Source organism: Semicossyphus pulcher, unplaced genomic scaffold (genome assembly GCF_022749685.1).
Source record: "Semicossyphus pulcher isolate SPU_LCO1_2020_fin unplaced genomic scaffold, fSemPul1.0.p SCAF_7, whole genome shotgun sequence".
Lineage (NCBI taxonomy): Eukaryota > Metazoa > Chordata > Actinopteri > Labriformes > Labridae > Semicossyphus > Semicossyphus pulcher.
This window is the reverse complement of record NW_027211748.1, coordinates 3,969,989-3,982,424: the sequence shown is the minus strand read 5'-3', so window position 1 is coordinate 3,982,424 and position 12,436 is coordinate 3,969,989. Positions and strand designations below refer to the sequence as shown.

At 44.5% G+C, this 12,436-nt stretch overlaps 1 protein-coding gene across 1 annotated transcript in view; it reads left to right on the top strand.

The window, feature by feature from the left end:
- Positions 1-12,436, top strand: part of chd7 (chromodomain helicase DNA binding protein 7) — a 78,846-nt gene that overhangs the window by 24,135 nt on the left and 42,275 nt on the right. Inside the window, exons 3-4 of the mRNA XM_069684029.1 lie at positions 1,204-1,538; positions 8,185-8,648. Of these exons, the coding sequence (XP_069540130.1) occupies positions 1,204-1,538; positions 8,185-8,648 (799 nt within the window). The remainder of the gene's footprint in view (positions 1-1,203; positions 1,539-8,184; positions 8,649-12,436) is intronic.

The window sequence follows — 12,436 nt, the reverse complement described above, 5'->3', positions numbered from 1 at the left end:
AAGAACCTCAAGCTAAATTTAGAACCTGATAGGTAATAAAAGCCGTTAAGTAATTGTGTAATCAATTATCCAATTAGTCGACTAATCATTTTGATAATCATTTTGATAATAGATACTAGTCTACTGTCAGTAGTTGCAGGCTGTAGGGCACTTACATAGTCTTTGAATTTGTAACTTTTTCAATCATGTTAATGTTAACATCCAATCCATCCAGATTTTTCTTTGTACGTTTTATACTTTTGCATGTATGGCAGCGAGGTTCCAAATGAGATTTTCTTCAGTGGAATAATAAAAGAGTTCTAGTCTTTTGCTGTTCTTATCCTCTGCATGTAGTGTGTAAATAACAAACACATCTGTTACTATGGATTAGACAGATGGTTGTGAAATTACGCAAGCATGTCCGATGTGACTGTTTTGACACTTCACTTAGTCAGGGTAGGTTTGGGATAGTTACACACATTTGAAAAAGAGAGTTTTAAGTCTGTCCCTCATGTAATACACATGTTCCCTAGATTCATGCTTAACATCATGGAATTGGCTGATCACAGTCAGGCAATGCCACATCTGCAGATCAATGTGTATCCACCCCCTTGTCCACATATGGTCACCTATGGCTCCAAATAAAGATTAAATAAAATAAAAATCTAAAATGCCAAGCTCAGTGTTCCAAACTGTAGTCCAAAAACAATGCTTCACAGCACGGTTGCCAGGTCTGCTTTTATTATGCATTATCTACAAATACCTCTGGAAAATACTTCTTAAAGTACTTCATAAACCTCTACGTTTAAATTAATATGGTCTGTAAATCATTTATGTCAACACATGTTACATGTCACCCTCTGTAAACAAATTGTCAATCAAGTGAGAGCAAATCTGAAGTTTAGGTTGAGCTGAAGTTACTAGTATTTGCTTTATTCCGCACTGACGTTTTTTTAATGTGCTTTTCAGAAGAATTCAATCCTTATGTACGTAACTTTTACTCGTTACTAGAGACTGACTCGAGACTGACTCCCTGTAGCCAGCCTGTGTCTCTATTATTATATTCTACAAATGCTTTATGAACCACAATAATAGAGAAAATAAGTTTTACCTCAATTTCATTGTATGTGTGTTTGACTATGGGTGAAGTGCATTGTGTTGTTGGCATCATACATCCATACATTCAGTGATGCTCTATTTCTCCATCCTGTCTCTGAAACCAAGGGCCACTTGAAGCTCCAGTAAGCCAGGGGGGAGACCAACGTGTTCTCCAGGCTCAGCAACAGGCCTCTCGGAGTGGGCAGCCCCTGCAGTCCAATCCCATGGGATTCCAGGGTTCATCTGTCAGTCAACATGGAGTTCCGACCCCAAATCAGGCGTTAGCAGCTCCTGCTCAGAATGCTCAGAAGCAACACACACACCTGCCCCCCCATGCCCAGCACCTGCAGAGCACGCCCCCTCCCCCCAACCAGGCCTCCCACGCTTGGGCGCCTCAACCTCCTGCCTCCCACCCGCTCTCCTCACCCCCACTTACTCCACAGAAAGTGCCTCACGTACAGGTGAGTCTCCCTCAAACAAATGCTTTGATGTGTGTGTGTGTGTGTGTGTGTGTGTGTGTGTGTGTGAGAGAGAGTGTGTGTGTGTGTGTGTGTGTGTGAGTGTGTGAGAGATCAAGACTGTGCATTTGTTTTCATGTGTGGGTGTATTTCATGTTTATTTTTTGTGTGGGTGGGGGAATGTGTGCGTGTTTGGAGTGGAAGGGAAGTGTGTGTGTGTGTGTGTGCATAAATGTGTGTGTACATGACATTTGAGAAGACAGCAGTGCGCTGGGCACTGGTTCGGTGGGGTTTTGTGTGTATTCGTATCAGTGTGTTTTCTGCCTTTTGTGTCTTCTTTCGGATGTGTGCCTTGTGTGTGGTTGTTTCTGTGCGTTTGTGTCTGTTGGGGGTGGTGGTGGATTTTTGCAGCTGTTTGTTTCCTGTGAGCTGCATATCCTGAGACGTGTGCAATACACATACACACACACGTGTGTACACACAGAGGCGCCACCAGCATAATCTCTCCTCCCTCTTGCACCCCCCACCCCCCCGTCTGTAGAGGAAACCTCCCTTCCTGTCTCTCCCTCCTCCCCGTCTCCTCTCTTTCCGCTCTTTCTGCCTGTCTGCCTGCATGTCTGTCTGTCTAACTGTTTGTCTTATCCATTTTAGGGGTGTCATCTTTAAGTCAATGTTGTGGAGCTGGATGTGCAAGGAGACTGGTAGTTTGAGAAAGAGGGAGACATTGAGATGAAGGAAAAGAAAAATGGAGGATGATTGAGAGGTTGGGGGAGGGGGTAAATGCTAAGATGAAAGAAGTGGGAAAACAAGCAAAAGATCTCAAGAGAGGGAGTCCAGGATCTTTAGCAAATGAGACGAGGAGGCTAAGGCTGGCTGGAAGAAGTAAGCAGTTCTCAGTGGCAACCACCATGTTTGTGTGTGTGAGCATACACGGTCACCGCTGCTTGCGTCACATGCCCTCGGCTTCCATTAGCTTGTTTTGTTGCTCAAAGCCCCCATTCTCCACTGACCCATTCACACACAATAGCAGCCCTGTGGCCACATACACACTAACAGGGCAAGTCCCCTTTTTCCCCTCCATTCTTGTTCACACTAGTCCCCTATCCTTGCTTACTACTCCCCCACCCATCTCCACGCCAGCGTTGCTGCGTTTTGTGGTTGACATTTCAGCCGTCACACTTAATTTATCCAGCACTCCTGACCTAGATGCCAGGTTGACTGGTGAGCCCTGCTCTTCGCCTGGGTAAGCTGCATGTGCCGCTCTGGCTCTAGCTGTAGGCCCGGCAGCCCCTTCATCACACACATACAGACACACATGTCGCCACTGCCGCTTGGGAAAGTGTGGTCTGAAATGGGATGGTAAATGGGCCTGGGAAAATAGGATAGCCTAGCTAGAGGACTGCCCATAGTGGTGTTGGTGTCTGCAGCACAAGAAGGGAATTCTCTGTATCTCTTATGATACATTTGTTAGAAAGACAAACACACACACACCAAGCTGGTCAGTCAGTCATGATGACTGTATGTCTGGTACTCTAAGCTCCATCTGTTCACTAAGCATGGTTATTACACATGCATGCACACGCAAAAACGCACACACACACACAGAGACATACACACACACACACACACACACACACACACACACACACACACAGAGACACACGCCTTCGTCAGCAGCTCAAGGTCACAGCTCAGGCAGAGTGCTGTGCTGTGACCTTTATTCTACATCACACAGGCACAAACACACACACACACACACACTGTTGCGTGCAGTGCTCTAGATGACATATAACATGCCTGTCTCGCCCCTCCCCCGCTCATGCACACTGTCAGGGAGCTGCTATACCGTCCAGTTTGTTGTGGCTCTGCAACTTTGAGTAAATGCTTCTCCACAGTTGGGTTGTCGCCTTGTTTGGACATTAGGGCTGTCAACGAATTCGAATTCAAATATATAACTGAATTGTAATTAAAAAAACCGGATATTCGGAGGATATTAAAATGAATATTAATTGTGAAAAAAAATCAGCACTACCGCGCCTGTCTCGCGAGCTTGCGTGTTCTCCTATGTCCTCGCTCACACTCTTGGTTACGGAGCATCCTTGAATGCATCACAACGTCACTTTATACTATGCTACGTTAATAATTAACTTTAGTCTAGCTGAAACGAGCTAACGCAACAACCGTGTGGTGCGCAGTAATGATGTCGGAGAATTTAAATCCCAGCCTGGCCAGAGAGAGAGGTTCTCACTCCCAGCATGACACGAAAGTGTAGGTATGTTGATTTTATTTTCAGAGGCATGTTTATGTTGTAAATAATAACATACCTGTCACAGCACAGCCTGCTCGGTGCACTGGATGTCCGTTTTACTGTCACCTAATTACTTAGTTTGTTTATTTTGCAAGGTGTAGGAAGCTTATGTTGATCTTTAAAAGGCTGTTTCTGTTTAAATAAATATATCTTTGCAAGTAAGTTTGTCTCGCCTTGTATTGGTGCTACGAAATTGTATTATGCTACGAAATATGCTTTGTAAAATACATTTACAGAAGTAAATACGCTTCGATTCAATATCCCTTAACCTCTGATTGACCAAAGCAAGTGCTCAGAAGTCTAGACAAGTTTCACAAAGAACAGCAGTGATACAGCGGCATGTAATCACTGTGCAAAAATGATTTCATGCAGGATAGAGAGTCTGACATTATGACGTGTTTACTGACAACATGGCGATGAATTAACTCTTTCATGGCTAGAAAGACTAATGTGATCACAAATGGTCCCAACTGGCAAACAGGGCTGAATATAAAGATCTTTTCTTACAACATAATGACATGAATCTCAAGCTTATCTGATCAGGATTTAAAAAGAATTATGGGTAGAATCATAGACTTATGTATTTAATAGTAGGTGGCAAAACTAACACAGACCACAGTAGGAGCTAGCAGTTTTTGTTCATTAAGAAGTAGAGCTGAACGCTTCTGGATAAAAGGAGAATTTTGTTCCTGAGAATTGAGATCACGATTGTTTTTCTCAATATAAATGTTATATTGCACTCGCCTGATACAAAAAGACACGCAACAAAAAATATAAAGGTGCCTGATATCGGACCAGCACGTCCATTTTGGACAACAGAACGGGAACGCTCCTGTTTTGAAACATGAAAACAAAAGAGCAGAATTAGGACTGCACCATATTGGAAAAAACATACATTGCTATATATTATTTTTCTGCGATATCAATGCGATTAAAAAAAATACAGGAAATTATACCAGATAAACGCAGTGTGTTTTATGTACATATAAACATTTCACAATTCTACTTTTTATTAAATTATTATTTGGGACTTTTAAGTTTATTTGTTTATAAATAAAACAAACCCCCCCCTCCTACTTTTATCACTCTTGGTTCTGACTGAGTACAGCTGGAGCGACACGTTCTTTTTAAAACAAATAACAGACTTGTGGGCTGCAGCTGTGTTATTAATACGGTATGTCATCAACCATTGTGACTTTATGAAACGAAAAGTCACGTCTCCCACACAACCTCAGGCGGCGTGTGTGCTGCAGGCACTAACAGTAAACAGAACGTCCCCTCCGTGAACGGTCTGTTCATGTAGCCCCAGTGTTAACCAACACCGGGATGAGGTGATGCTGTTAACAGGAATACTTTCACTTAAAAGCCACCTTGCGTAACGGAGCTGCTGAAGTCATGGATAATGTTGCCGGTTCCGTTAACGCGGTGTGGTTTATAAGTGAGTGTATTCCTGTTAACAGCAGCACCTCATCCCGGTGCTGGTTAACGCTGTGGTTACACAAATAGACAGTTCACGGAGCCTACAGTTCCTTAGCCATCGCCTCCTACCGGCACTGCAGCCCCGGTATAACCCTCTTAACTTGGTGGGGATGTCGGGTCACTCGCCAGAAACGCCGCTGTGTCCTATCAGCTGATCCCTGGTGTAAACAATGGAGCCCTGACTCGCTTCGGCCAGAACGGGAAACTCCAAACACGACAAAAACAAAGTGCGGAGCCACATCTTCTGGGTTGGTCAGATTCCTTTTTTTGTGGTTTTATTTGTCCTTAGAAAGGGCAATAAAGCAATGTAAGCTTTCCTCACTCAACTTTCCTCACACTGTCATTCGCCGGTGTCTTAGACTCGCTCTCACATGGGTTTGTTTTGGCCAGTTACTGCCGCTCTGCATCACATGGTGTAACGCCGCGTTGTCATTTGTTGCGGAGGAAAGAGGGAGCGCTTGTTTTGGTGCGGCTGATGTCCCGAATGATAATGCGGCAGATTCATCGTAGAAATTAGTTTGAGTAGAAGTATGAATCGAGATCGCGATTTAATTCCAATAATCGTGCAGCCCTATGTGTGACTGACAACGCTGTAACCTGCTGTATGTGGGGAGAGGTTTAGCAGCTCAAATTTGGAGAGGAGAGAGGGAGAGGCTGAACAGAGCAAAAAGGACTTTAAGTGTTTCTGCGTGGCACATTTAACCATCCATCACACTCTTCTTCCAGCTGTGCTCCCCTCCCTTTAACCTCCTAACCAATCTCCACTCACCTTTCTTCTCTCACTCTCTCCTGCAACCTTCTCTCTGTCCTCTGAGAGATGAAACTCAACCCCGCTCATCTCGTCAGTCTGCCATATTAGCTACGCAGCCGTTCAATTGGTATGGGTGATTCATTGAATTCTTTATGGATTTTTTCTATTAAAGTCCGTAATCTGTGATGGCACTACAGCCTGTTTGGGAGGTGGATGATGGTAGGGGTTCAGTAAAGAGCAGGGATTTTTCCATTCTTGAGGGAGAACTGGATTTTAAACCAGAAACTGTCCACACCAGCAACCTAAATCCACTTTGCAGAGCAGCAAACCTGAGACAGGACTTGAGCGTGTCTGTGTGATTGTTTGTGTATACACTGTGTGTGTCTCTATTGTCATTCATGTGATTGATTATCCTGGAATCTTGGCAGGAGGACAGATTTATCTCTTGGCACTGCAGCCCCCATCCCCCTCTCTTTATGTCTCTCTGCTATGTGTGTGTCTAAATGGCTCAGTTAACGTGTGTGTCAGCAGGTGTTTGTGTGTGTGTGCAGTGTTTTGTGTAATGTTTGACCTTGCAGTAGTTTGGCTTTAAATTTTGCATGTGTCTGTGTGTGTACATTAGTATTCTCCTGATGGAAGTGGACTTTCAGTGATAGTACTCCAACTCTTTGCTCCTCCACGCTAACACAACCAAGTTATGCTAAGTGTCTGTGAGGGGAGCTGCTGCCGTGGCATTTTGCTATAAACTTGGTGATGCACAGGCGCACACACCACACACACACACACACACACACACACACACACACACACACACACACATCTTTTACACCCATTGAAACACAAACGTGCACATGTGCATTACACTTGCACATACAGACTCTCAAAGGCATACTCTCTCAGCTCTCTTATGACACACACGTGTGCAGAGACACACACACACACGCACGCACTCACTCCCTTGCTGCGCCTTTTTGAAGTATGGAGATAATTTATTCGTGTCATGATGCCTGATTTCCCATCTGCTACTGGGACCCTGAGCAGCTGGAGAGAGGGAGAGAGGGAGGGATGGAGGGAGGGATGGAAGATAGGGAGGAGAGGCAGCTGGAGGGGCTCCCAACAGCTGGTAACCAGTTGCCTGTCACAGAAAGCTTACTTGGGAGCAATAAGGATGAGGAGGTGGAAAGAAGGAGAAAGGAGACAGGACTTAGTCTACTGAAAAGCAAGGATGGAGGAAAAATTTGGTGTCAGGCATTTTCTTTACTTGGGTAAACTGGCAGGAGGAGGTGGGGGGAGGAAACTCTAGCAACAGAGAATTGAGGAGAGGGAAGAGAAGGAGAGGGATGAGGTGATGGGAGATGTGCATGGATGGATGGATCCCGTCTCCCACCTCTGTAGTCTGTAATTACTGCCATATTCCACCCCGACCCTGTAGAAAATGAAGCACTATTGATTGACAGGCTCGTACTGTAAAACCAGTGTTTAGGTGGAACAGACTCATGTCATGGTAAATGTGCTCAGACTGATTCATATATGATGTGATAGAGTTTACTGCACCAACAATAAATTGATTAGGTGGTCAACATAGAAGAATCAGCAATGAGTTAAAAAAAGGTTTTTTGTAAAATGCCAGCGTTTCACTGCTTCCAGCCTGTCCAATGGGAATACTTGGATTTTGTTTTTAGTTTACTACCATAGAAAAAAATCATTTTCGGTTTCATGTTTTTGTAAGTACAATGTAGAGCTGCTAATAATTATTACTTTCATTGTAATTTCATCGCTATCATTTATTTAATGATCCTGCAGTTTAAGTAAAGCAATAACATGATGAATACCCACTCCCAGCCCAACTCCTGAGCTGACCACCACACTTGTTTAGTCTGAGCGACATTTGAAAAGCCAAAGACACTCCCTTTATACTGATGTAAGAAGCAGAGAACTCTCCAGTTTTTCTTCCCAATTCTGAAAGCCAGTTGAATACTGTTTCTTTCAAGGGAAGATGGCTTTAAGTGTGTTTTGGTTGTATTTTCTATTACTTTAAGGAATGTAATGTTTTTAGTAAGAACTTAAAGCTGCTGAAAAACTCACATTACCTTTCTCCCCCCCCCCCACAGCATTCCCCAACTGACCCATCAGGAGATGCCTCAATGATGATTCCTGACAGGCCCACAGTTGGCACTGGTACCCCTGGCCAGCCCATCAGCACAGAGCAGCCCAGCAACCAGGAGACCAAGCCAAAAAAGAAGAGGAAGAAGAAAGCAAAAGTGGTAGACGGAGAGGAAGAAGAGGGAGGGACACAGGCTGGAGGAGAAGAAGTCAAGTCAGAATGTCCTACAACAGGAAGTGATGCAGGTGAACAGGTTACTGGCACAGGGATTGTAGATGAAAGTTCGCCACCAGTGGAGGAGAAGAAAAAGCGCAAAAAGAAACCAAAGGAGAAGGCAGAGGGCAAGGAGCTCAAAGAGCCCAAAACCCAGAAGACGCCTAAAACCCCCAAAACCCCCAAAGAGCCCAAGGAGTCCAGGGACAAGAAAAACAAGAGCTCAACACCCAAGACCAAGACCCCCAAGAAAACCAGGTAGGAGGAACATTACATTATTCACTGTGTGATTTTCTTTGCACGGGTTATGTATTTGCGCCGGTGTGTGCGTGTGTGTTGGAAGGAAAACGTCAAACAAAAGCACTTCCGATTGCAGGTCAGATAAACACGTAGTATCTAACTAATATAAATCCACAAAGATGCTCTATTTTCAATCAATCTTACGCACATCATCTTGCTGCCCAAATTCTCAAAGTACTCTGCATGGGCTCATAATGAAGGAACGTGTCACCCATTGCAACTGTGTGGCTCACTGATGGGTCCTTGTGGACCAAAGTGGAGCTCTAACTGAATAACATAGCTTAAACATTTAAACACATAGGTATTGTTTTCATTAGTTTTCTCATAGGTTTGTTGTTGAAAAGAAAAAACGTGGACATGTTTTTGTGTATTTTTACTACCAAGCATGAAACCGTGCAAGGAATGAATTTAAACTTCATGAGTGGGATACAGTCAAGTTGGATTGAACGGCTAGCCCTTATCAGTGTTTGTCAATAACAGCTTGTGTTTACTTCGTGTAGACAGAGCTCTTATCACTCTCCTCTCACTATTATCTGTCTCCTCACTATTTGGACAACAACTTTCTCCAACTCCTCCTATTTTCATGAGTCTGTCAGTCCAGAGAGAGAGAGAGAGGCATTTAGTTGAGAGCATTTGTGTATAAGAGAGTCGTAGGTGGTTTTATTGTGAAGGTGGAAACTTGATAGGACTAAGGAATGTGTCAGGACGGCCCCCATCTCTCTGTCTGTCCCTGCCCACTCTCCCCAACCCCCGGACCCTTTTATCCCAAGGAAGAGGGAGGGACAAAGCAGGAGGCAGGGGTCAGTGCTGGGGGAGGTGTGTGTGTGTACCAGCCACTGGAAAAGAGTCGGAGGCGGGGATTGGTGGTGGTGGTGGTGGTGGGGTGTGGGGCTGTTAGGGGGCCAGCCATTTCTGCGTGTATGCAGGCAATGGGGGAGGGGTTGTTAGTAATCTTTGCGGCAGAAAATGGCGTCTAATGATAATTAAGGCCATGCTGCTGACCACTCAACATCCTCAACTGTGTGTATATATGTGTGTGTGTGTGAGTGAGTGAGTGAGGGTGGAGGTAATGTGCGGGAATGGCTGTCCATTCTCAGACCCCTTATGTATGTGTGAGTGAGTGTTTGTAAACTATTTGTTGTAAGGCTTTCCTCCATCTTGAGTGGCTGCCTGGAGCTCCCAGGTTAAGTTAGCATAATAATGGCTGCTGGCCATTCACTGCTATTCTAAAATGGTGGACCGTCTCCCAACTATCTTCTTTCTCTCTTGCTTCTCTGTCCCCTCCCTTTCCCCTTCCTGCCAAAGAGGAGTGCATCCTTTCATCTTTTCCATTACACTACCCCCATCTTCCCCACTTCCTTTTTGTCTCTTTCTGTTTCAGACATAGGGTTGAGGATTGAGGTCTGAGGTTTGTTTTTCTTTCACTGTCCCATGTTGTCCTCTGCACATAAGCGCTCTTGAGCTCTTTTTTAACACTATCTGTTCAAGAAGGGACTGCTACGCCTCTCTTTCTGCCTTGCTGTCTGTATATAACTAGTCGAGTAATGGTAAGGCGAAGTTGTTCCACCAATGAGCTGGCAGCAGAGGTAGTAACAGAGGCGAAATTATGTCTATGTAAACGGCGTAGCCAGCAGGATAGAACAGCGCTGTGTGAATGTTAAGCTCACGCTGTTTGTTTGCACATCGCGCCCCTTTTGCTTTTGCAACACTGTAACGCTGTGTACAATGACAAACTGGGACAGCAATATGACTCCATTGTGTGGTACAGTGGAAAGGTATAGAGGCGGCTAACAGCAGAGCTTTGTTGGGCGCTATTGCGGAATCTCTGTGGAAAAAAGGAATTCCAGTTTTCCGCATGTTTCAATTTTTAAAAAAAGTTTTGCATAGCCAATATATATATATAATATATATACCAATGAGCTGAGTATTATTGGTAAATTGTCCTATGAGAGAAAATAGACGGTATTTCAGTCCATTATGTTTGTTTTGAAATGAACGTTAGAAACCGTAATTGTACGTTTGTGCGTGTAAACGGACACTGATCTACTGGAGGCGGACGCATCATCAGCACAACAAACGGATACTCCTCTCTGAAACATAATTCATGTTTATCCCAAAGGAGACCGGAGATGTTGTAACTTCCTGTAATTCATCACGTGAGCTACACAAGCCGCGGCCTTCGCTGGCTGCCCCCACTGACGTTTTCACAGCACATGTCGTGCATCATAACAAAGACCCAACTAATCGATGGTTGATGATTTTTTCTCAGCAAGTTCAATATAGTCATCATCATCATGAATATCCTAATCTACATTACCAACATCCTCAATGTCATAATCATCAACAGCAACAATATCATAGAGTACAGAGGTGTTCATGTGGACCGAATGGAGTTTCGTAACTGGTCATTCCTCCACCTGGGGACGACTGACAAGAAGAGTCTAGTTAGAGACATAGGGCCCTGTTGTGTTGGGAGTACCAGGCGCCTTTCATTGAGCGTAGTGGGCAGGAGGAAGTGTAGACCTGGATGAGGGCGTTCAGGTAGGCAGGAGCCATTTATGTTGCCGTTTTGTAAGCGAGCAACAGGGTTTTGAATTTGATGCAAGAGGCGACTGAGATCCAGTGGAGGGATATGAAAAGTGGAGTGTTTTGGGTTGATTGAAGACCAGTCGCTGCGGTCTGGATCATCTGCAGAGATTTGAATGTGCATGCAGGAAGGCCTGCCAGTAGGGAGTTGCGGTCGTCGAGTTTGACCAGTGCAAAGGGACAAAAAAACTGGTAATCTCATATGCATTCAGCACTGTTAGTTATAGTGGTCTAGGAAGGTGTTTCTCTGTGCATGTGTGAGCAATCCACACGTGCCCACATGTCCACTCGGCTCACTTTTCTCCTTTGACCTTGCTTTCTCTCTCTATCCTGCTTTTCTTTTGCTCTCTCGCTTACACTCCCTCTCTCTGTCTACCTCTAGCTGAGGAAGTACATCTATAAATATCCCAGCTCTCAGTTGCCACACCCTTCCCTCAGTGTGTGTGTTTATGTGTGTGTGTATGTAGGGTTGATTTGTTTGCAATACACACAAAGAAGTCAGACATGCATGCAGGCACCTTGCTTTGTTTGCAGACGTGTGTGCAAATAAAGCACTTTTTGAACACACATAAGATGTGTGTGTTGCCTTCTGTTCACAATTGTTTTTCTTTTTTGTTGCCATGGGTCAAGTGTGTGCATGGGGGTTTATTGGTATGACTCATCACATCAGCAGGTGTCATTAAACCCCACCCTTTCCACGTTTTTTCTCGAGCGTCTATCACACACTGACACAAAAACAGTCCACCACAGCTGCTAATGTTTACGTGGAAGGGGCTAGCCTGGACGCATCTTATTTTGTGACTGGCACGTCAGCTTCTTTGCAGTGTATTATGTATTAAGGGGCTGTAGATTCGATTCATAAATTGATGTGTTAATGTCCGCCCAACAGTAGGTGAATATAGAGATCTCTGATAAACATACATCTAAAGATAAAAACATGTAGCTGATGAGGAGATTGGTGTGAAACTGAACTGTTAAAAAAGTAACAATCTAAGCCACAGGTGGCAAACCCGCGGGACAATTGTATCCGGCCAGCTAGATAATATCAAACGTCTATCATAACTGGCCCGCCTGTATACAGCATGCACACCACTAATACTACAAATCCACTTATCAAGACCTGCGAGCACCAGCTGTGTGAGTTAGCATTTCTGTGCGAC